Source organism: Brassica rapa, chromosome A02 (genome assembly GCF_000309985.2).
Source record: "Brassica rapa cultivar Chiifu-401-42 chromosome A02, CAAS_Brap_v3.01, whole genome shotgun sequence".
NCBI lineage: Eukaryota > Viridiplantae > Streptophyta > Magnoliopsida > Brassicales > Brassicaceae > Brassica > Brassica rapa.
The window spans coordinates 1,947,425-1,971,693 of NC_024796.2; the positions used below are offsets into that span (position 1 = coordinate 1,947,425).

Consider the following 24,269-nt stretch of genomic DNA (forward strand, 5'->3'; position numbering starts at 1 on the left):
TAAATAGATTTTAAAATAAATTTATTTAGGAAGAACGAGTAAATAATACATACATAACATAAGATATACACATGGATAGGGGGAGACAGAGACGAAGGCCCACACTTCTTTAACAAAAGAACAACAAGCCCGTGACCCCAAACTAGCTTTCAGATTTATTTTATCTGACATAATCTCAGCCGTTGGATTTTATTTTTCCTATGTCCCATTCTGACTCAGATCCAACCGTCCATATTCTTCAAGGGTCTTCAATAGGTGGGCCCCTTTTCTTCTCCCTCTCGCCGTACACTCTCCTTCCAGCGCCAGCGCTACCGCCCTCGCCACTTCCTCCGCCGGCGCCACAGTAATCTCTTCGCCGGAAAATGCTCCTCCTCTTCCGTAAACAACGGCGAGTATGCTTATGGCGTACTCTCTCCCCCTCCCCGCCAACCTCGCCATCACCGCCACCATCGCCGGCACCGTCATGGCGTGAGCACGAACCTCTGCCGCGCCTTCCGCCGTCGTGCACATGAGCTCGAGCGCAGCTAAGGCGCGCTCCACCGCAGAGTTCTCCAGCCCCGCCGCGGTTTCCACCACCGCTCTGGCGGCTCCCGCCTCGACCGCCACGCGGCGGTTGCCTTCGGCGAGGCAGAGCGCGAGGAGGATCTTGGTGACGTATTTGGCGGTTACGATCCTGTTGCCGCGAAGGCAAGAGACTAGGCCTCGCATGAGACCCGGAGGACACGTCGGATCGGACGGCGGGTCGGGTACGACGACCCGCTCGAGTAGCTGAAGAGCGAGGAGCTTGTCGGATTCGGAGACGGACGCGAGGTGAAGCTCAGCGATCTGGTAGGTTTCTTGGAGAGTGGTGGCGACCGGAAGAGGCGGAGGACGAGCAGGAGCAGGGGGAGGAGGAGCGGTGGACGGAGTTTGATCAACATGATGAGGGAAGCGCCATTGAGTGAAGCTTTGAGAAGTGGAGGTCGACGAGGAGGAAGAGGAGGATGTGGTGGCTGGCTTCCGGCGAGGTTGTTGGTGAGGAGAGGTAGGACTGAGGACGGACTGTGTGCAACGGCGGAAGAAGCCGCATGAGAAGAGAGGACGCGGTGGCGCGTTGGGTTTTGGTTTCTGGTTTGCTCTCATCATCGCTGGAGATTTGGGGAACTTTAGTGAAGTGAAAATGAAGTGAAGCGAACGTCTGTCTTTAAATAGTAAGAAAATAATTGATTCGCACCAAATTTGTCAGGCGTTAACACTTGTACTCTCCCTAAGATTATTACTCGTATTATTAAAGCCGTAAATTGTATAATCATGTGATGTCATGTGCGCGTGTGTATATGGGAACATTGTCCAATTAAAAATTAGATGACGAATCTTAAACTCCCTTATTGTGAATACTTAGGGCCTGACTGGTTTAAACGCAACGGTTGCGGTTGCGGCTGCGGGCGTTTGCGGATGCGGGTGGTTGCGGTTTCTAGCGGTTTTAAGAGATTTGTACGACTGGTTCTGCGGTTAGAAATTGGTGCGTTTGCGGGATACTTATGACTGGTTAACTACCAAATACAGCATCGGTTAAATAATAAAATAACAATATTTACATTTTATATAATTATAAAAATATCAAAAATCATAATATTATAATAAATATGTAAATTATATTTTCAAAGTTATAGTTTTAAAATTTTAAAATTATAGAAAATATTTTTATTTTTTAATTTTATAATATTAATTAAATATAATAGATATATTTTAGTATTTTTATAATTCCATTTTAAAAAATTTATTAAATATTTTTATTTTTGTATTTATATGGTTTAAAAAAAAAAAAAAAAAAATTATCCTCCCGCAACCGCCCGCAACCGCAAACGCTAGCTGGAACCAGCTTTTGAATTTAAGAGGTTCGGAGCGGTTTGAAGCGATTTGTAGCGGTTTATATGATTGTTTCGAAACGCTGTCAACCGCTACCAACCGCAAAAGCTTCGTTTGCGGGTGGTAGCGGGAAAACCAGTCAAGCTCTTAGGGTAACGATTAAACTATTTATGTATAAAGACATGTTTGTTTTTTTAGTCTAAAGTCATTATCCGAAGACGACAGAAGCAGCTGGTTTGGTCTTAAACCAATCTGCAAAAACAGACATAGGCTTTTCTATAAACTTCAAAATTTCAGACGGTTCAGCACAAAACTCTATGTGACAAAGGTCACAAGTAAGAGTCTGTAAAGTATTTAGTTTCCAAAGCCGAACATCAAGAATTTTTCTTTCTTTCTAGGAATGCCAACACAAACATTCTACAACTATGAAAAACCAAAGAGAGCTTTAAACTTTTTAAAGGATCCAATCACCTCCATTTTTCACTTAGCTCCTTTTTCTCTGAAATAACCCAGGTGATGTATATGGCTGCAACGAGTGCTACAATCGTGATCAAGAGAAGCGCGTAGCTGAAATCATCGGCCAGCGAGTCGTAGGTCTTTGAAGGAGCAAGCCTTGTGTAGAAGAGATCAACTCCGTAGGCAAAGACGTGTGTTGTTGACTCTAGCTTGGCCGGAGCTGTTACTATACCTCTTAGACCTTCTACTTTGAGAGAGTGTGTGATGTATGACTGTGATAATACGACAAAGCTCATTAGAATCGACATAATCACACAAACACGGACTAGGCATAGAAACCAAACAGGGATGTATGAGTGAACCTGAGGAATGATGGGTAATGAATCCGTGAGAGGGATGATTCCTTCTTCTTTCTCAGCTTGCGAGGGGTTAAGTGTCCGGCGTGGATCCACAAATCGTTTATCAAGTGCCAATATCTAATCACTCATTGGAATAGTTTTGAGTATCAGTTCACCAATCATCAATGGAGGTATCTATATACATAATATGATGTGTAATCTTACAAACCTGATCTCCGATGGTACCGATGAGAAGCTGCTTCGATGTTATACCCTTTGCTGTTGATGTCACCGCGATGGTTTTCACCGACTGAGCAAAGAAGTATGACTGCGACTTTGTGAACATCTCTGGTCTAGAGTATGACGAGATTGGTGCTGTTAGATTGTGCTTTCCCAAAACTAGTTTCCAGACGTTTTTGTTCTCCTGCAAATTAATGTTTCATGGAGTGATGAAGAACACTAGCATCAATTGATAAAATGTTTTGGGGGTAATGAAGGCATACCGCCCGAGACTGATCATAGATCTCGACGACCGTAACCTCGTACTTGTGAGCTCGAAGATTGAAGTAGTGGTAAACAACCCAATTCTCACTAAATACCTGCAAACAATTTTCAAAAGTTTAAGATAGTTGCACTGACTCATGCAATAGTGTGACAACTTACAGCATGAACTGGCCCTTGGCAGCCTTGATGTGACAAACGGTGCAGTATACGCCCTGTGATGGTGTCAATGAGGTATACCACAAGTGCTGACTCCTCCGGTGTAACTGAACCAATCTCACCCGCGCCTTTTGGTGACACGGTGGCCACAAACAGCAAGTTTCTTGATACGTATTTATACAACAGGTCTTGGTCTGTGTTGACTTTGGCTTGCGTATGAACAACCTGGAAAATACAATCAACTCACACATTTAATAAAATGAAGCATATGATGATTAGAAACCAATATTTAATACCTCGTTTGGTTTTCGTGTTAGTGTTGAAATGATTTTCTCCGACTCCGAAGGAAACACAACAGTCCAAAGCTCCTTGGTGGTAAAGCAGTACTCATCTGCAGTCTCGCCAGCGCAACTGCTCTTCATTCCGTGTCCTCTGATGATACCATCATCACCCTCGACAGTGTACCAATATACATTTTGAAACTCGCGTTGAAAGATGCTTAGCGCCTCTGAAGTTTTTGGGTACAAGTGGACATGGCCCTCGGTATCAGCTATCAGATGCAAACGTTGTTCCGTTGAATCGGTAAACGGAAGAGGCATAACTCGCACGACAGAGTGACCAATATCTGATGAGCTAATCTCCTTCCCTGTGTAGACATCTACAAACGAAAGTACACCTGGCGCGCTTGAATCTGATCCGCACCTGCCAACTACAAGAACAGAGGGATTCTCATCCATGGCGTGATGATGAGGGACCTGCCACTGATACAAGCTGATACCACTGGGGCGTTCACAGGCTTCTGATTTGCTCGGAGAGTTTAGCAACATAGACCAGACAATCCTCCCATCTCCTGTGTGGAGAGCAAAGAGTTTCCCAGCTCGTGTAAGTGCTATGAATAATTTACGAAAGCCGTTATGGTCACGGGTAAGTTTGCTCCTCCCGGAACTCTTCATCCTCATCTCTTGAATTGCTGCCACGTCCTCGGGGCTTGCTAGCAACAAAGATCCCTTGAGCTTCAGCATGTGTCCCTTAAGCCAATCTACGAGAGTGTGTTCCACTTTTGCCACTGATACACCATCCTTCTCCACAGGGAGTTCCGCCGTTGTAACATCAGTCACTGATGCCAGGCCTTCTTCCCTGCTCCAAACGATCGCCCCCTGCTGCAGTAACAAGAGTGAGTGATCCTCCATCACGATAAGCGCCCTAAATCCATTACTCATGTCTGTCTTGATATAGTTGTTAATGAAAACTTTATCCACACGCCCTCTATGTTGGTCCATTTCGATGCTCTCTCTAAGCAATACAGTCTCCAAATCATCCACAAGTTTCACCATAAGCTGAATCTTGCTACCTTCATGATGAGCTGAGGCAAAGGCCACCTGATCGTCTGCGACTGGAAGTGAGACACTCATGGCTGTTTCATCAGATAATGAGTCTACCACCTCCAACTTTCCTTCGCCACCAACCCTCACAAATATAGTGCGTCTATTGACTTTTACCGCAACCATATTGCTAAGAAGAGGTGATAAAATCTCAGCGTTTCCAGAATCCTCGACGAGATCTGAAACAGGGGTCTTCTGGAAGCTAATATCTCCATCTAAGAAGCCGATAGTAACCAAAATTGACCTCGTTGAATCAAGAACAACAATTTTATCGCTTGAAACTGATGAAACTGCACCAGAGAATCCATCAGGGAAAACCATGCTTTTTTCTGCCACTACCTCTCCAGTTTTGGAATCAATCTGGTAAACAACAGCCTCAGATGAATGAAGGAATCCAAGAACATAAATTATACTGCTTTCAGGAGGTTGAAGAACCCGCTGAACTTCAAAAGCACCATGAAGCACAGCGAAAGTAAGTATACATAATCGCCAAAAGCATTATAACATGCAACCTCGTTGAAATATAAAGTGAAGGCTGTCATACCCTTCCGCTGTGAAATCCTTTTTCAGAGGACCTCACCATCTATAGCAGAAACAGCATGAAGGTACCCACCTCCGAAAGCAAGAATAGGGTAGTCCTTGTCAACCTTCAAATTTATCTGCAAAACAGCTCTAAGTCAAAAACAAGAAACCAAAGATATGATGACACAAACTAAGATTTCAGATAACTATCAGTAGTACCAAATAACGGAAACTCCTAGGCTTATATTACTAACCGGCACTGATAACAGTGACTTTGAAATCTGAGCGCTATGCAGGGACGTTTCCCACACCATCTGGCCATCAGGAAGGTTCCAGGCTCTTAAAGTACTTCCTTGTGACGAAAGGGTGATAACGTCTGTAATAATTTCAATCCAACAAAAACAGAGGTCAAGACTATGGCAAGTGAAAGCAAATAGTGCTGTTCAAGAAATTTTCAGGCGGTGGTTATGCGCTTTATTGAAGATTAATGTTTAGTCGGCCGTCTAAACCGATTTTTCGAACGCTTACACCTAATTTTAAAAATATCAGTTTGAAAAATCATTTCTTTTAGACTCGATACTACGTAGACGCCGCCTAGACCGATTTTTAGAACATTGGGTACATCCAGAAATAGCTGAACACCACATGTAATGAAGATGATTCCTACATTTTCCCAAGGCAATCTCAACGCCATCGATAGCATCATTTGTTCCAAGAACATGCCTCCAAACTGCACCAAACCATGTGGAGAGAATGAGAAAGAAAGAAGGAAGAAAACGAGAGAGAGCTGTGAGAATAAGAGTGTTTCTTACAAATCTCTCCATGCCTAAGATCAAGAGAAGCAACAACATTCTCCTCGGTAGAGACGATAACACGCTTTCTCCCAGCTTTCTGAGTGTGGAACACTGCGTGCTTCACTTTCCCGATGTACCGTTGGTGCCTACGCAATACAACAGAGTGATTCTCCTCAATAAATACTTAATACGAAATCAACACCCAGTAAAAGCTTGACCCGATCGAATATCTCAAACTCACTAGTGATCGGTGAATTAATTAATTCTCAGATAATGAGATCTATCTAACATACTAAATCACAGATTAATTTGATTGGCGCGAAAGCTATAGTTCGACTTTGTAGAAGTACGTTTTCAAAAACTTCTGAGCTGATTTTACTCGAAATCGGATTGAGGAAGAGGAGAGTTACCAATCCATGAGGCCGACTTGATCTTCATAGAGGGAGAAAGATACGATTGCAGATGATAAGAATACGAGGAGGAGGAGAGAAGCCTTAATCGCCATAGCCATATGACGATTGCTTACTAATTTTTCTTCTGGTAAGTGATACCAGCAGATCTGGAGAGGGAGGAGAAGTCGTGGTGGAGGGAGGGAGAGCTTTAACAAGCGGTTCGGTTCAGTAATCTCGGTTTAGTTCGGATCGGTTTTTGGTTCCGGATATTTTTTTTCCAGGCCTAGAATTATCGTTTTAGCATTTTAGAATAATACAATGGGCCTAAAGTGCTGAGACTAGGCCCGAAGCTATTTTTGGATGATTATATTTAATTTAAAAAAAGGAAAAAAATTAAGAATGTCGAGCTGATCACTGAAGCCTCAGGGATTTGAGAAACCAAACTTGAGCACGAACCTTATCCATAGAGAAGATCTTCGAGCAGTGGCAATGGATGTCAAAACGACGCCGTTACAGATCTCCGAAGATCTTTCCCGGAAAATCACATCTCTCGCCGCCGGCGAAGCGCACACCATCGCTCTAACTGGTAAACCAAAACAATCTCCACAGCTTCGTTTAGTTAGTAGATAGAGAGAGATTCCTTTCCTTCCCTTGATTTGATTATCTTGCAGGCGATGGATGTGTTTACTCGTGGGGAAGAGGAATGTTCGGGCGTATCGGCACGGGGAGAGAGACGGACGAGCTCGTTCCAGCTCGAGTCGAGTTCGATTCTCCAGCAGCTCGAATCGTTGGTATTGCTGCTGGTGCTTATCACAGCCTCGCTGTCTCAGGTTGTTTTCTTCTCTTCATATATCTCAAATTTCACTTTCTCTATTAGCATATGTGCTGCTGCTGATTTGAATCTAAAAGAATTATCTGAAAAAAATTGGTGACTGTGAATGATAAATTGATGATCAATACATTTTGCAGTGTTCTAAAACTCGATATATTTTATAGAATTTTATATGATATATGGATCTGTGTTGACCATTCTCTTGTAAGGTTTTGGCAGATGATGGCTCGGTTTGGTGTTGGGGTTATAACATTTGTATCCTTTCATCTGAATGTATTCATATGGATTTTGTATGCTCTCTTCTCTATATAATGCATTTGATTCCTTGACTGGTGAATGGATGGCCAACTTGGTTTTGATGGGGAGAACACCTTGGCTCCACGCTTGATACAGAACTTCTTTGAACAAGAAGCATCTAGTTCTTCTCCTGATGATTCAGGTAGAGAAGCTAGATCAGATTTAAAGGTATAGTCTTGCAAATAGTGTTGGTTTATATAAGTCAAAAGCCTGAATCATTACGCTTGGGGTAGGTTTGTGCGGTTAAGGCTGGATCCATGATGTCGCTGGCCATTGATAACGCCGGAGGTCTTTGGATGTGGGGCAATGTTCCACCACAAGAGACCGGACCTGAGCCTCGTTTGTCTTTCACAAGCGTCCCGATTCCCTTTCCTATACCAGAGTTCAATGGCCGGACTGTTTTGAAGGTAGCATGTGGGGATGAACACGTTGTTGCTCTTGTTGGTTCTAAGGAGACCCAAGAATCTGCGTTGTATTCTTGGGGTAATAACCATCATGGCCAGTTAGGGCTTGGGGACGGAGAGAGCCGTGCAAGGCCTCAGGTTGTGGAGACGTTTAACCAGAACTCTGGTCTTACAGTCTACGACATAGCTTGCGGTTCACATCACACAGCTCTTCTCACCTACAAGAAGGATGCACCGGAAGGACTAAGCGTTTGCTGGACGTTCGGGTTTGGAGAAAACGGCCAGCTTGGGCGTGGGAGCACCAAGAGCTCACCGGTTCCAGAGCCGGTTTCAGAGCTCCCGGAACACGCTCACTTAGTTTCTGTAGACTGTGGGTTGTTCCACACGAGCGTGGTGTCGTCCGAGGGATACGTGTGGTCATGGGGGATGGAGAGGGGACTAGGGCTATGCCCTGATGTGAATTTCTCAGAAGTGGAAGCAGGAGACGACAGTGTACCGAGAAAGATAACCGGTGGGTCTAGATTTCGTGACCCGGTTCAGGTTTCTTGCGGGGCTGCACATACAGTTCTCGTGGCGAACGGTGGTTACAAGATGTGGTCATGGGGAAGAGGAAGAAACGGACTGCTAGGGACAGGGAATGTTATGGACTGTTATGTTCCCACCCCTGTCTTCTGGCCGACGAATGAGCTGAAACAGGACAGTGAAGAAGCACCTAAACCTGATGCTGATGGCAAAAGCTCGTCAACGGAGGAGATTAAACAGCTACAAACAAAGCTTATGGTGATGGAAAGATACGCAAGCATACTTCACGGATCCATATTTGGAAAGCCTTTCAACGAAGAGGAAGACATTCCGTATTCGTTACGGGTCTCCGGGTACTTCGATATGGGGAAAGAGTGGGGAGAGATGCTGGAGAGTGCTGATAAGAGTCAGCTTGTGAGGCTTCAAGCTTTCTACGAGGATATGATTAGTAGGGTGAAGGATAAGGTGTTGCAGAGAAGGATTCAGGAGATTATGAAAGATTGTCTTCAATCATCAGCCCCTAAACACTAGTGTAATATCACTTACTGTTGTGCTAAAAATAATATCGTCACTTGAACTGAAGCAGAGAACATATGTACTTAGAAATCATTTTGAATGATTTACTAAAATTTACTTAAGACAGATATAGGTAATGACTCAGATAAGAGATGGTAGATTTTCTATATTACTCTATAAATCACTATTTTTATAACTCAAAAATCCAAATTCCGAAAATACAATAAAATATCAAAAAGAAGTTCTTTAACTTTTAAATATGGTTGTGGTGCAGTTTGAAATAAATACATGGTTAGAAATCAGTTGAAATAGTAAGGCCCTGTTTGTTTCTTCATTTAGATGAATCCATTCAGCTGATCCATTTATGTGCTCCATCTAAATGATCCATTCAAATTTTTGGTCATGTTTGTTTCTCCATTTGGATGAGTCATTTGAATGAACCATTTGAATAAATTTTATGTTTGTTTCTCCATTTAGATGAATCATTCAAATGAGTTTAATAACCAAATTACATATATACCCATGTTTTGATTTAATCATATATTTGATATCAATTTTAACTACAGAAAATTTTATTATTCATTCTAAAATATATTTACTCTAAAATTATTTTAAAATTAGCATTTTGACATTTATAAATTTTTATTTCATATAAATTTCATATAACTTTATTTATAAAATAGACTCAAATTTTAATAATTTTTTAATAAACTTTCAAACAACTCTAAATAGATATTCAAATTTTAATAAACTTTCAAACAGTTCAAAGTAGATATTCAAATAAAGTAGATATTCAAATGCCAACAATAATGTTTATAAAACTGAAATTTAAAACATGTCTAGTATGGAAGTCTAGTTCCTCTTGCCATCTCCATAGTAATACAGTGACGCACACTCTCCATCAGTCTATCACCCTGCGGAATGTATCCCACATGCTCTTCTTGATCATCACCATGCTGTTCATATGATTCCACTCCTTCCCAATAAGAAAAATCAGTATCTCCATGTTGTGAATCTCGAATAAAGTTGTGGAGGGCCATGGTTGCTGTCACAATCTTTATCCATTTCTTCAACTCATACTTGGGATGTTTTCTGTCTAAAACTCTCCACTTGGCTTTCCAAACACCAAAAGTCCTCTCAATCATTGATCTTAAACCGGAGTGCTTGCGGTTGAACAATTCCCTAGTGTTTGATGGTGGACCTCCTCTGTTGAACTGATCTATATGGTATCTAGTCTTGCGATGAGGACCTAAGTAACCAGTTCTGGTTGGGTAACCTGAGTCGACCAAGTAGTATTTTCCAGCTGGTGGGTGAGGAAAAGAAGCTTCTTCAGTAGCACAGTATGTTAGCACCTTCGTGTCATGTGCTCTCCCGGGAACTCCAACATAAGCGTAGATGAACCTCATGTCAAAATTACAAATAGCCAGCACATTCATGGTTGGTTCACCTTTTCTACCTCTAAATGGCTCACTATTCCCAGATGGTGGACGGACAGCAATATGAGTTCCATCTAATATTCCAACATGGTTGCTCATCAGTCCATGCCAGAGACTAACATTCAAATATTCAATACCAAAGACTAAACTAAACTAGGAGAATCATTCAAATATTCAATACCAGAGACTAAACTAAACTAAGAGAACCATTCAAATATTCAATACCAGAGACTAAACTAAACTAAGAGAACCATTCAACAAGCATACAAATATTTAAAATATACTCACATCAGTACCAGGGACAGATGTCATTGCAATCCAAGTAAACTGCAAGTAACAACCTGCCATATAAAGAGTTTCCTCGTCAGTGTCAATGTTTCTTGAGCACATAAACACACAAGAGATGCTGTGATTTAAAAACACACATAATATGAACTAAGAATTGAACTCAAGAGACCCATAAGGCACACAACATTCTAAGACACATACGTAAAGATATGTTTATCAAAAACACATTACCAAATGAGAGCTAAAGATATGTTTATAAATCCTATGAAACAAGAGCTAAATATATGTTTATAAATCCTAACGAACACTCCTCACAGCAAACCCATCAATATCCAGCAAACCACCAAGTTCATTAAAGCATAAAACACAATGTTACTTTATGAATACAAGCAGAACATATACCATTCACAGATCATAGATCACAGAACATACCATAAAATAATTCACAAGCTATGAGATTTCACAAGCTACTAGTGAGATAAGCTAAGCTAACAAGAAACTTGAAGCATACTTATGTAATCAAACCAAGCAAACCCATCAGTATTTCAACACATTCTCAAGCATAAACCCATGACAAATTCAAATGGGAAATCAATACATAACATAAACAGAAGCAAACCCATAAACGAATTCAAACATAAGCATAGATCTATGAAGAAGAAGATCAAACCGGTGAGAGAGATGACGAGACGACGAGAGAGACGGCGAGAGAGACGGCGAGAGAGACGGCGAGAGAGAGAGGACGAGAGAGAGAGAGAGAGAGAGAGAGAGAGAGAGAGAGAGAGAGAGAGAGAGAGAGAGAGAGAGAGAGAGAGAGATGGCGAGAGAGAGAGAGAGAGAGCGACGGTGAGGTGAGAGCTTCAAGCTCCTTTCATGGTGGCTAGAGAGAGAGGACGAGAGAGAGAGACGGCGAGAGAGAGAGAGAGAGAGAGAGAGAGAGAGAGAGAGAGAGCTTCAAGCTCCTTTCATGGTGGCTAGAGAGAAAGCTACGACGGAAAAAAAAATGAAATTAGGTTTGTAATATTTGAGTTTTTTCAAGGGCAAAATAGACATTTGGATATTTCGACTGAATCATCTTCATCTAACTGCTTCGTTTCGGTTCATTCAACTGAATCATCTCCATCCAACCTAATTTTCGAAAATCATTCAACTGATCCATTCGAATGAGTGATGTTTTTTGTGTCCAAACGAACAACGCGCTCAGCTTCAGCCAAATGATTCAGTTGACTGAAGAAACGAACATGGCCTAACTATACGTTCTAAGAACTCCTTTTAAAATTATATTTTAGGAACTTTTGATAGTTATTTTTTTTTGCAATATCGAATTAAAAAGGTACATTTGAGAATGCTCCATGAAAATCATTATCAACGATCAGTCCAAAAATTATGTGATCTTTCTTTGAAAAAAATTGTTGGCACTGTAGTATCCCATCATCCACCAACCAGTGCAGGACAAGAGAAATCCATCCAATGATCATTGCAATGTCATTTCATATTAAATTTCCAATAAATAATGTCAACAAAATCATTTCATTGCCAACTCACTATTGATGTTTGTAAAATATAAATATATTGAATCCAAAGTTTTTTTTGGGCAAAGAGGTATAATATGGAAACTAGATTTTGACCCGTGCTTTCAAAGCGCGGATTTATTTTTGTTTTTTTTTCAATTGACAAATATTTAGTAAATGTCACATTTTCATATATTTGTGTTTTATTTTATAAAAGATTTAAAAATTTTATCTTTATTTATCGTATTTCATTTTAAATGACTATTTATGTTAAAAAAATTAAACTTTATTTTTTTAATGAATTAAGTTGGTATAACTCTGATAAATTAATTTTATTATGGGGTTAATATTTTAATTAAAAATTATATACTTTTAATAAAGATTTATACTTTTCAATAAAAAAATTCAATTTTTTTATGAATGCTTAAATTATATTAAGAAAATAAAAAAATAATAATTAAGAATAGTTAAAAAAAATTATTTGAACTTGGACTCAATGGCCCAAAGGAAGAAAAAAAAAGTGAGAATTGAATCTGATTTTTTAATAGGCCCAAATGGCCCAAGAGAGATTTGATTTGGGTTGGATCCAAAAATAATGACTCAATATAGATTTGTTATTAATATTACTTAATTGTCATTAATGAAACATGCAATGTTAGTGAAATAATTATACCCCTAAGGTAATTATGACAATAGGATCCTGCTTTAATAGTATATATATAATTCTATTTTGATAATGGTTGATATTTATGGCCTCTAGGTTCCAGATTGGGTCCATATGCAACTCTCTCTCTCTTTTTGAACTTTTTCCAAAGGCAACTTGCATGTTTTTTTCACGCATTTTTAATAGAATTTTGAAATTTTGTTTTCCAGATTTTCTTATTGATAGCTATTTTAGGCCGCAGATTTTTTTTCTTCTTCAAATTATCAAATAGTTAATTCATTAATGGAGTTAAGTTATACATTTACTCTATTTAGATTTACATACAAATTATTCAGTGGGTGAATATTTCATGCTCTAAATATAATTCGTAAAATAAGCTAAGGTGAGTCTTAAGCTTCATTTTATTAATTAAAATTTTAATAAGAAAAATGGTATTTTATGATAAAATAATAAATTTTAAGTATTTATCTTCCCTTTTTTCACTCCTAACACTAATCTTTGATTCTCCACCCGCTATTAAATAAATCCATATAACCGGTTAGATATTACACGTTGGATACTACTCTATTATCTACCACTTGTTTCGACCTTAGGTTTTGATTATAATACTAATCAAGAAGCACTAACCAAAGTATTTGTACAAAAAATAATTAAAAGCATCCTTGAAATGGCAAGCAGCAAAGAAAATCTCGACATATATAAGATATTGTATATTGAAGGCAATACTTCACTGCGCACGAATTCGAGTTTATTCTACTGCATTGGCATTTACAACTATCATAAACCGGATTAATAAGCCAACTACACTGCAAAGCTGACCAACTGCGAGACATATTATTAAATCAGTTTATAATATGTATTCTAATGATTTACACAACTGCGAGACATATGGTAACTGTCAATTAAATTAATCGACTAAACGTGATTAAACTGCCGAATTAACTCGATCCTTAGTCCTTGCATATTTAGAGCAAAGCTTATTAATGGAGAATTTCAAGTGGTTCAGATGCCCTTGTATATAATATACTAGTGGTATTCCGGCGCTATGCGCCGGATTCGTATGTTTTATTCTATAATGAGTTGAAAATTGTTTATTTGATCCATTTGATATTGGTTAGTGTCAATAGTATAAGGGGTATTCACCGGTTGATTTAATAAAAATAGAATAAATAGCTGATAGTTGCACAAAAATAAATATAGTTGAATTTAAAACATAAAGTGAAGTTAATGTCCCAAAAGAAAAAAAAAATGTTGTCAGGAGGTAAGTCAAAAAATAAGTGTCTTAGTAAATATAGCTATAATTTACATTTAAATAGATTTATACTATATTAAAACTGAATATTAAAGTATAATTAATATGCCAATTTGGTATTATTAATTTTATTTATTGTGTTGTCCAACTAATTTGCAATGATTAAAACTCACTATTTGTTGTATTTTCAATATTGAAAATTAATGGATGGTAAGCAATGTGAAATTAAAATTAATTCAATTTTGTTTATGTTTAAATATTTTTATCTTATTTTTTAAGTTTTCATATAAACAATATATTATACTGTATTATAAACAATATATTATACTACACTGTATTATACCATGCATATTTATGATTTTGTTTCAAATGAAACAATATTTTTTATTTAGAGAATAATTACTTTATTACTTTATTTATTTATTTTTTGCTTTTTCCGAATTGTTGTACATTAAGGTATTTGTCCGAACTTGACTAAATTGTATGCCTTTGTTTTTTTTTTGTAACTTTTTCACTTAATAAAGACTTTTCTTGCTTTAATTTAAAAAATTAAATTTGTCAATTGCAATAGTGGTGTTTATTGTTGCTATATATTTTTTGATTGTTTTCAAAATAATACCAAAACAATACGAAACCAAAAATCTGGTTGCTAAAAAAGTTCCAGAACCACAACACATATTACTAAAATTATCGGGTGTACCAAAATACTTAACTAACGATAACCAAGAACTGGATAGTTAAAAAGTTGAAAGACAACAACATTACTCAGTGAAGCTTAAAAACATAGGAACCGGAAATGGAACTGGGAATCTTTTCGCCAACTTCATTGTCTCCATAGTTGGAGTGATCAAGCATCTGGAGGTTTCTTAAGATTTGGACCCTTGTCACCATCCATTGTTTCCTCCTTCGTGTTGATCAGTGGATCAGTTTCGGAGGAATTGGTTCAGACACTTCTGAACAGCCTTCGATTGATGCAGTAGCATCACACCTGTTGGTGTTATCTAGAGTCTAGATCAATGTTGTTTACAATTGGGTTCGAGTCCATAGAGAGATTAACATCCCCTGTCATATCATCATGTGGATGGTCCTCTGCATTCTACCAACAAAGCTTTTATGAGTTTTGAAAAAAAAAAAAAAAAAAGCTTTTGTGAGTTTAGGTCCATTCATGGTGATAAGACAATAGGCAAAGATATTAACTGTCAACTTCATGTAATTAAAACTGACAGATGAGAGCTAATTTCAGATAGATGTTGGTTGCGATCATCACCTTTGGCTCAACATGCAAGAGTACTAACTTTTATGAAGTAGGTAAACCGTAGTTTCCTCACCTGACAAACAACGTCTGCAAAAAACTGTCGTTACATAAGTTGAATAAAGGAGATAATAATCTGTTTTTAGGAAAGGGCTGTTGGGATGTTATTAGTTGAGAAACAAATAAGTTGAGCATTTTCAAGGTTATAGAAGATTACCTTATTGTCAAGCAAGACCATGTCTACCCTATAAGCCCGCCTCCTTTATTTCATTGTGAGCTTTCCATTATCGAAGAAGACGTGTCACCACAAACTGCCTACAGTGGCCATCCTTCAAATCAGAAAAGTTGATTTGAGAATTTGCCATCATGGAAGCTTAAGTTAGCAGAGGAGATAAAAAAAAACTAAAAGCAAACACACTAAACCATTGCGTAGATATATGATATAAACTCAGTCTCATAAAGAAACATATATTAAAGACTTCTTCTTGTTCTTGGTTCGGTTTCAGTCACAAAAGTCCATCATTTTAATAGTGATAGCTTTCTCAGAATTGTTGATAACGTGCAAATCAGATTATACAAAGAGAACCCAAAAAGACTCGAACTCTCAACACGCATATACAAAAACTGTAAATCCAATGATCCAAACAGAAGAAGAGAACATACTGGAATTTCAGATCATCAAGTGTCTCTGGTTATAGTCAGTGTCATCTCAAGAGAATTCAAATCGAGCCACTGTTTAAGAATGAGAGCCCAGACGATCTTAGTAAACGCAGGGAAGAAACGCTGGGATCATACATCAAAAGAGATTAGAAATGCATACCAAACAAAATCTATCCATGAAATAAAGCAGATCGATAGAAGAAGGGAATTAAACAATTGAGAGAGAAAGAGAGAGCTTATAATGATTGAGGGGATGATGTTCAGGGGATGAAGGCTTACCCTTTTATAGGTAAATACACACCGCCTTGAATGGATGAGTATCATTGAATGAGACTTGTGCTTGATTTGCGTCGATTGAGTTAAGATGTTTCTTAAAAGCGATGAATCAAGTCACTTCGTAACGTCTCACATGAAATAACCAAAGACAAAACGATGCGTTGGAAGCTTGATACAAATATTCTTCATGACGGTTCGTCTCGCTTGACATGCTAAATCTCCATTGTTCGTCTAGCTCTTTGATTTCACAGATAAAAAAAAGACGATGAACCCTAATTTTCTCTTTAGTCTCTCGTGAAGAAGATTGTATCTTTCTATCGGACTTGGACATTGACAGAGAAACAGAATAATAGCTCATTAATGAAGAAAGCCCATAAAGTAACAAAATAACCTAAACAAAACGCAGCGTTTAAAAATACGTGTCACATTGTGTAGAAATTTAGGAGTTGACAGGTGTCACAAAAAGCCCATGCTTCCATGATGATGTGGACGCAGGAGAAACCAGACAAGTCTACTTTATTTATTAAGATAACGATATCAACATTGTGTAGTCTTTTCTTTTTACGATTTTGGTTGATGATCGTAATCTATAAAAAGTAATAAAGGAGTCAATGATTTCTTTCCGTTTTTGGAGTTATGCATAGACCATCATGAGACAGATACATTTTGATTTAAGAATTTCAAAACCTCACAAAGATATGCAATAAAAGTTACGTCGGATCCACTCTAGATTTGCGTGGTATAATGCCTGATAATAAAACCTAACGAATAAATATATACATGTACAATAGTTAGTGGGGAATAATTAGAGCTATATATGTGGATCTTAAATCTAATGAAACCGATCAGATTAACCCGAAACGAAACCAAAACAAAGGACAAACCCTAGTGAGAAACCTTGGATCAAATTAACTTCAAATAGGTGGACAGATCCATAATTTTTTTTAACTGCAGACAAATATTTTGTATATGCACAATTTTTATATAATTTATTTAGATAACTAAATAGTTTTATTATGTTCATCACAAGTCTATTATAACAAAGAAACATTCAACATATGGAGTCGAATAATCATTTTCAACATAACTATAATCAAACAAATAAATATCTTGCTAAAATCCACCCAAACTTTTGGAGTTTTCGAGCTGTTCGAAACATTTTAATTTCGGGGTTTGAAAAACACTGGATACGTAACCTTAACTAGCATAACAGAATGACTTAGACAGATTGATTTCATGGGTATTCCACTTTAGGACGAGTAATTTAAAAAATCACCACAGCTCTTTTTCATGATTGTCAAGTTATAATGTTCTCGAAAAGATAATGAAAATTGAAAAGATGTAAATGTGACAGGACTAGACATGTCACATTCTTTATCCTCCTCATTTAAGGACCATTCACATACAGATATAGTATAAAGTATGTTTATTTTAGGAGTAATCAACGATCCCCTTTTAGTTATTTAATTAAACTGAGCTTTTCTCTAATAACATCTTTATATTTCTTTTTATTATCTCTTGTTTACGGAAAGATCCAAACTAATCAAAAAAAATTAAATAGAGGTACAATAGGTTTATATCCGCGTTACTACACTATAAAATGTAATGGGGCATTTTCGAATCGAAGTTATTTAACATCCCAAAAATCGTGTTTCACTAGATCACCATCACGTTGTTATCCTTACAGTTTTAAAGTAAAAATCACTCTCATTTAGATTTTTAACTAGCTAATCAGATCTGCTTTTATCATCAGCTATTATCTTTTCAGTTCTAATTAAATTAGACGAGTTGTATAACAATATATTGCATGGATTTTAGCCCAGAAATTCAATATATTAATTGCGTGTATGTATATGTGGCTTGTAATGTTTTCGTCAGCTTGGACAAGTTGCCCTCGCTTTGTGTTTTTTGTTTTGTTTTACTAGCTCTCAATTCTCCATTCCAACTATTCCGACCAAACAAAATTGAGTGATTGTTAGAATCTAATTTATATTAGTTAATGGTTAAAAGAGGAAAACAAAAAACAGGCAACAGTTTATAACTCTTAATGATTTTGTACTATTTTTTTTTTTGGTGAATACAAGGGAGAAAAACCTCCCAAGTTTAATTTATTTCAAAACAAAAACAAAAACGTACTACTCGACCACATGCCTCAACTTAGGCGGGCCTGAACCATCCTCAATCAACAAGAGACTAACTTCTACTGGAACAACATCAAAAATATGAAATCCTAACGCTAGAGAAAAAGCATAAGTAGCCAAGCCATCTGCAAGACCATTAGCTTCTCTGTAGACGTGTTTAAAGCGGACTATCCAGTCCCTAGAGATAAAGCCATAGCACAATCGTACTAGGAAGGACAAAGGATGCGTCTCTGCAATCCCTGTCTGAAAGAAACCAACCACCACAGCAGAGTCCACTTCTACCTCCACACGCCCCACTCCTTTTTGCCAAGCAATCAACAGACCATAGTAGACACCCCAAAGCTCAGCCAAAGGTGCAGAGCAACGCCCGATATTCAGACCAAAACCACAGAGCCAACTACCATTCTCATCTCTCAACACACCGCCAGCCGTAGCAAGCCCCGGATTCCCACGTGAAGCCCCATCCGTATTCACCTTAAACCATCCGGTTGGCGGCTTCTCCCACTTAATCCACCTCTCTACTCTCGTTATCCTCACCGATTCTTTCTTCGCACTGCACATATTAATTTCCTTGGCCTGTTCTTTAACAAACTGCACTCGGTCCCTACACAGTCGCTTCACACCAAAGACATTTCCACACCGCCACTTCCAAGCCCACCAAATTGCTACTGCAAAAAGAACTACCCAAGGACCCGTCTCAGTTTTAACCTCCGAGCTCGAAAGGTTATCATAAGTCCATTCAAACAGAGACTGACGAAAGAACCTTTGCCTCTTAACCCTCGGTATAATACGGTCCCATATACCTTGCATAGCTGGACAATCCCTAAGGACATGTATTATCGACTCCACACCCCCTCTACACACTTGGCAGACATTAGAAATCCCAATATGCCTTCGAAATCTCTCCTCATTTGTCATGATAGCTTGCTGAGAAACCAGCCACAAGAAAACGCGTATCCTCTCCGGTACTTTCAGCCTCCATATACAGTTATAATACTGTTCCATATCCTGTGTAAGGACATTTTCTCTTGTTAACAGTGCATAAGCTGATGCAACTGAGAAACTACCATCCCGAGTCTCTCCCCAGACCAACTTATCCTTAGCTCCTGTTACTGTGTCGAGAACCACTGATCTAAGTTCCAGCCTCTTATCCTCATCAACATACTGCCCAATAACATCAAAATTCCATCCCCTATCCGCCTGCCATAACTCATTAGCCTTGATATTCATGAGCGTGTCTGGAAGATGTCCATGCACTGAATCTACCAGAGCTTCATTATCCAACCACTTATCCGTCCAAAAGCGAATGCTTGCACCATCACCAACAACCCAAGCATAACCCTTTACGATCACCTCTAAGATTCCGAGCCCCACACTCCGCATAGTCGAAGACCATGAGCCAGTAGAAGCAAGCCAAGATAAATCTTGTAAATCACCGACGTTATACTTACAACGCAGAACTTGGGCCCAAAGGCTAGTTTTATCATTCAACAGTCTCCAACTTACCTTTGCTAGTAACGCCATATTCATCTCCTTAGCATACCTGATCCCCAAACCACCATCCTGTTTTGGTTTACATATTCGATCCCAGGCGACCAAATGCTGCTTGCGTTGTTCACTCGTGCTTCCCCATATAAAATCCTTTGATAACTTATCCAAAGCATTAAGTGTAGATACAGGTAGCTGAATATTGCTCATACTGTGAACTGGGGTAGAGGACAACACAGCTTTAGTTAAAGTAATCCTACCAGCCCGGCTCAACATCTTCCCTTTCCACCCTGCTAACCGCGAGGAGACTCTCCCAATAACTTCACTAAACGTATCTTTATTAATCCGTTTATGAAGGATCGGCATTCCCAAGTACTTCCCAAGATCATGTGTGGATTGAATACCACTCTCAGATGTGATACGATTACTCAAATCCAGAGCCACATTCTTGGAGAAAAAGATCTTGGACTTCTCTAAGCTCACCTTCTGGCCTGAGGCATTGCAGAACCTCTCAAGGACTCTGCGAATCACTCTGATCTGCGCTACAGATGCCTCCGCAAACAATATCAAGTCATCAGCAAAGCAAATATGAGAGAGTTTAGGACCTCCACGCGAGAGCTGAATCGGTTTCCATATCTTCGCTCCCACCGCATCTTCAATAAGGTGGCATAGTCGCTCCATACACAGCACAAACAAATATGGGGATAAGGGATCTCCTTGTCTTAGACCCCTCGCTGGTTTAAAAGGCTCTGTCTTCTCGCCATTCCAGAGCAAGCGCATAGACGGTCCTGCAACACACTGGATGATCCAGCTTACCCATCTGTCTGACAAACCCACATCATGCAAAGTATCTTCCAGATAGTCCCACCTAATCCGGTCATAGGCCTTTTCCAGATCTAACTTTAAGATCATCCATCCTTTTTTCCCCTGCTTGTGCCTCATCGAGTGAATCGCTTCTTGCACAACCACTATATTATCATTGATCAGTCGCCCTGGAATAAAACTCGACTGAGCCGGTCCAATCAATTTCACCATCACTTGCTTCAGTCTTCTTACCATGGCTTTTGTAATTATCTTGAAGAGAACATTACAAAGGCTAATCGGTCGGAATTGAGTAATCTTCTCTGGACTTGCTACCTTGGGAATGAGTACGATCAGAGCATCGTTAGTCTCCTGCGGTAACTGGCCCGACTCGAAGAATCCCAAAGCAAACTGTATCACTGATTCACCCACTACCTCCCAACTTCTTTGATAGAAAATGGGTTGATATCCATCCGGTCCCGGAGCTTTAAAGCTTCCCATACTTCTCACTGCCAGCTCTATATCCATCCCAGAGAACGGTCTACTCAATTCCACCTTATCCTCTCGAGAGAGACTCGGGAAGCCTTCATGCGGAAGCTTCTCAACAACAGGATCAACATTTTCCAAAGAGTAAAGGCGAGTGAAATACTGAACCGCCATACTCTCTAATTCCTCTGTATCAGAAAGCCACTTATCTTCATCATTCCTCAGAGTTTCAATACGATTCCTTCGCCGTCGAATCACCGTTGATGTGTGAAAGAACTTGGTGTTTCTATCTCCAAAAGTTACCCATTTTTCTCTTGATTTCTGAAACCACACCATTTCCTCCTGTTCGAGAATAACATCAAACTCCTTCAATAACTCCTCCTCCCTGCTCAACAATTCATCCGTCTGGTTCCTATCAATTTCCTCCTGCACTCCTTTGATCTCTTTCATGGCTTTCGCCTTCCGAACTTGAATTTCTCCAAATACCTCCTTATTCCATTTACGCAAGACAACTTGAAGATTTTTCAGAGCAGCCTTCGTGTCTATGTTCCTATTCCATGAATTCTCCAACAAATCTTTAAAACTCGGATGCTGCAACCAGGCGGCCTCGAACCGGAAAGGCCGTCTACTCGCATCCATTCTCACCGGTGGTTCAAGTCGGAGGAACAGTGGTGCATGGTCTGAAGCGAGAAACGGTAGGTGAGAAACTAACGCACTTTGCCACTTCAAACGGGTTTGAGCACAACACAACACCCTATCCAAACGCTTAGCTACAAAGGAACTCCCCTCTTTCCCTCGTTTCCACGTAAATTGATTTCCAGTAAAGCCCATATCAATAAGAGATAAATCATTAATCCACTCCCCAAAAACCAAGGAATCATCAGAGAGCTGCCCATTACCTCCTGTTCTTTCATCCAATCGAATAATTGTGTTAAAATCTCCTCCGATCACTAACGGTCCTTCAATACCTCCGATAACATCCTTTAGCTGACCCCAAAGAGGACTTCTCCTGCTCACCGACGGCGCCGCATACACCACAATGAGGTTAAGAGTTTCCTCTCCATTTACCACTGTAGCATAAATAAACTGGTCCGACGAAAGCACAACTTTTACCTCGCCAATCCCTAATCTCCATAACAACCATAGTCCCCCACTTTGACCTACTGCATCAACTCTGAAGGAATTTTCAAACCCAAGGTTCTGACAAATACTCCTCGCTCTCTCACCTCCAGCATGAGTCTCGAATATTGCTAAAATATCAGTTTTGAACTTCTTCAAGATATACCTTACCGATCTTCGAAACTTTGGTTTGTTTGCCCCCCGGCAATTCCAAAAAATGCAATTCATTAGATATTCAAATAATCCGGGTGAAATAACCGGGGAAACCTGCTATTCGAGATTCTCCCTCACCTCCAGCTCCATCTCGGAGTGCCCCAGCTTCTCAGTGCACTCTGTATGCTCAGCAGCCACCGTCGGAACCAGAGAAGTCTCCATGCCCTTCGCCTGCTCATGTTGACTCTCCTTTCCCGATACTGGGTTCTCATTGGCAAAGCACCCTCCTGAACGGCCCACATCTCCAGGTTCCACCCTCATCCTCTTCCCCGTCGACGAAAGTTCTGAATCCTGATGTGTTGGGCCGTAAACCAGACCCCTAACAGGCTTCATTTTCGCTTGAGTCTGGACTCGATTGTTAGTCTTTGTTGGCCCATTCTTCCTCCACTTTCCGTTTCCTTGATTTCCAGCAATGGGCTTTAATGGACCTGCCTCAAACACCACGAGCCCTGTTTGCGAAGAACGCTCCACATTCACATCTCGATTTTCTTTATTCCCATCTCTACTCTGTGTATCTTCACAAGGATTGACCGAATCTAAATCCTCCCTTAATCGTTCAAAACTGTTGGAAACAGTAATATTCTCCATATTTTTCTCCAGCCGAGAATCACGTCCACCAAGATTCACATTTCCTCTTTGGCCCCTAGCAGCAACTGCCACATCCATCGACCTCACCGGCTTCCAACCCGATCGCTTCACCTGAGTATAGCCATCTTCCACTTGACCTAGATGCATCTCAGCCGCAGTACTCTGAGCTCGAGGGGCACTCATCGGCTCTCTTGCTTGGGCCGACGACGGACACGTATGAATCATATGCCCATAAAGACCACAGCCCGAACAAATATTGGATAATCCCTCATATGAGACATAGAATCTTGCACCATTAACCATAATCGAACCCTTCAATGGTTTCTTAAGGTTAACCTCCACACAGACCCGTGCAAACCTTGCTCTCTCCAGGTTTGACGTGGTTGCATCTACCCTGATTGGCTTCCCCACTCCTTTAGCAATACCAAAAAGAATTGCTTTGTGATAAAAGTTAACCGGTAGATCAGAGATACGCACCCAAACTGGCGTTGTAGTGATATCATTCTTAACTGGATCAAACTCTGGGTTCCAAGCCTGAACCATAAGGTAGCTCCCAAACGCTCTCCACGGTCCTCCTGTTAAAGCATTCATGTAATCTTCCTCCTCTCCAAAACGAATCATGAAGTACTGACGGGGTAGGTCCATGACGACCATCGCTCCTTTAGGTTTCCATAATTCTTTTAGTCGCCGATGCAAAGCCATAAGCGGCACATTCCGTCCAAGAACTTTGACGATCATGCACTGCTTCCATAAATCATTCATAGCCTCCAGCACATCTGTTCCTATGGTGATCACTGGTTCCCCATCCACCCCATCAGGGAATTCGAGAGTAACCCTCTCTGCCACAAACTTCTCATCTAAAACATCCTCCGGCCTGCGCATCCCACCACCACTACTCCCTACCAACTTCCTTACCCATGAGTCAGAGATATCCGGGGGATCCCCCGGAGGCCTCCCCTGCCCTCCGGAATCATCCATCATCACATCCTGACTCGTCGCCCCTAAAACCCTAGTTTCGCTTGACATCTTCTAGATCACCTTGTGATTTAAGTTTGTAATGATTTTGTACTATTGCAATACCATAAAGTCAGTGGACTTTTTATTTTCGCGTATTCACTTGATGATACTTAC

General features: G+C 39.8%; 3 protein-coding genes and 2 pseudogenes across 5 annotated transcripts; 1 reads left to right on the plus strand and 4 right to left on the minus strand.

Moving 5' to 3' along the window:
• Nucleotides 1-6: 6 nt before the first annotated feature.
• LOC103850779 (E3 ubiquitin-protein ligase PUB23) lies at nt 7-1,313 on the minus strand. The gene has a single exon (XM_009127564.3). The coding sequence runs from the start codon at nt 1,123-1,125 to the stop codon at nt 199-201; it is 927 nt and encodes a 308-aa protein (XP_009125812.1). The 5' UTR covers nt 1,126-1,313; the 3' UTR covers nt 7-198.
• A 770-nt stretch (nt 1,314-2,083) lies between these two features.
• Nucleotides 2,084-6,730, minus strand: LOC103850780 (annotated as a pseudogene).
• A 15-nt stretch (nt 6,731-6,745) lies between these two features.
• Nucleotides 6,746-9,130, plus strand: LOC103850781 (ultraviolet-B receptor UVR8). Of its 2 annotated transcripts, XM_009127567.3 has the most exons (5): nt 6,746-6,978; nt 7,064-7,222; nt 7,444-7,479; nt 7,565-7,689; nt 7,755-9,130. In XM_009127567.3, the coding sequence occupies exons 1-5, from the start codon at nt 6,882-6,884 to the stop codon at nt 8,976-8,978; spliced, it is 1,641 nt and encodes a 546-aa protein (XP_009125815.1). In that variant the 5' UTR covers nt 6,746-6,881; the 3' UTR covers nt 8,979-9,130. The 2 variants fall into 2 exon arrangements, with proteins under 2 accessions (XP_009125815.1, XP_033140901.1); XM_033285010.1 differs by lacking the exons at nt 6,746-6,978; nt 7,064-7,222 and having other exon boundaries at nt 7,438-7,479; nt 7,565-7,663.
• A 133-nt stretch (nt 9,131-9,263) lies between these two features.
• LOC103850782 (putative nuclease HARBI1) lies at nt 9,264-12,447 on the minus strand. 2 transcript variants are annotated; one of them, XM_033285011.1, is made up of 3 exons: nt 11,358-11,395; nt 10,688-10,740; nt 9,264-10,514 (listed from the first exon to the last, which is right to left on the minus strand). In XM_033285011.1, the coding sequence occupies exon 3, from the start codon at nt 10,496-10,498 to the stop codon at nt 9,803-9,805; it is 696 nt and encodes a 231-aa protein (XP_033140902.1). In that variant the 5' UTR covers nt 10,499-10,514; nt 10,688-10,740; nt 11,358-11,395; the 3' UTR covers nt 9,264-9,802. The 2 variants fall into 2 exon arrangements, with proteins under 2 accessions (XP_033140902.1, XP_009125816.1); XM_009127568.3 differs by having other exon boundaries at nt 9,264-10,473; nt 10,688-12,447.
• Nucleotides 12,448-14,744: 2,297 nt separating this feature from the next.
• LOC108870891 lies at nt 14,745-24,218 on the minus strand (annotated as a pseudogene).
• Between the last annotated feature and the right edge of the window lie 51 nt (nt 24,219-24,269).

Bases quoted from the DNA above. Each gene is read 5' to 3' on its own strand.
- LOC103850781 (XM_009127567.3), top strand. From the start codon at position 6,882: ATGGATGTCAAAACGACGCCGTTACAGATCTCCGAAGATCTTTCCCGG. The intron at 7,480-7,564 runs GTATCCTTTCAT...ACTGGTGAATGG, and splicing joins GTGTTGGGGTTATAACATTT to ATGGCCAACTTGGTTTTGAT. The intron at 7,690-7,754 runs GTATAGTCTTGC...CGCTTGGGGTAG, and splicing joins AAGCTAGATCAGATTTAAAG to GTTTGTGCGGTTAAGGCTGG.
- LOC103850782 (XM_033285011.1), bottom strand. From the start codon at position 10,498: ATGAGCAACCATGTTGGAATATTAGATGGAACTCATATTGCTGTCCGT.
- LOC103850779 (XM_009127564.3), bottom strand. From the start codon at position 1,125: ATGATGAGAGCAAACCAGAAACCAAAACCCAACGCGCCACCGCGTCCT.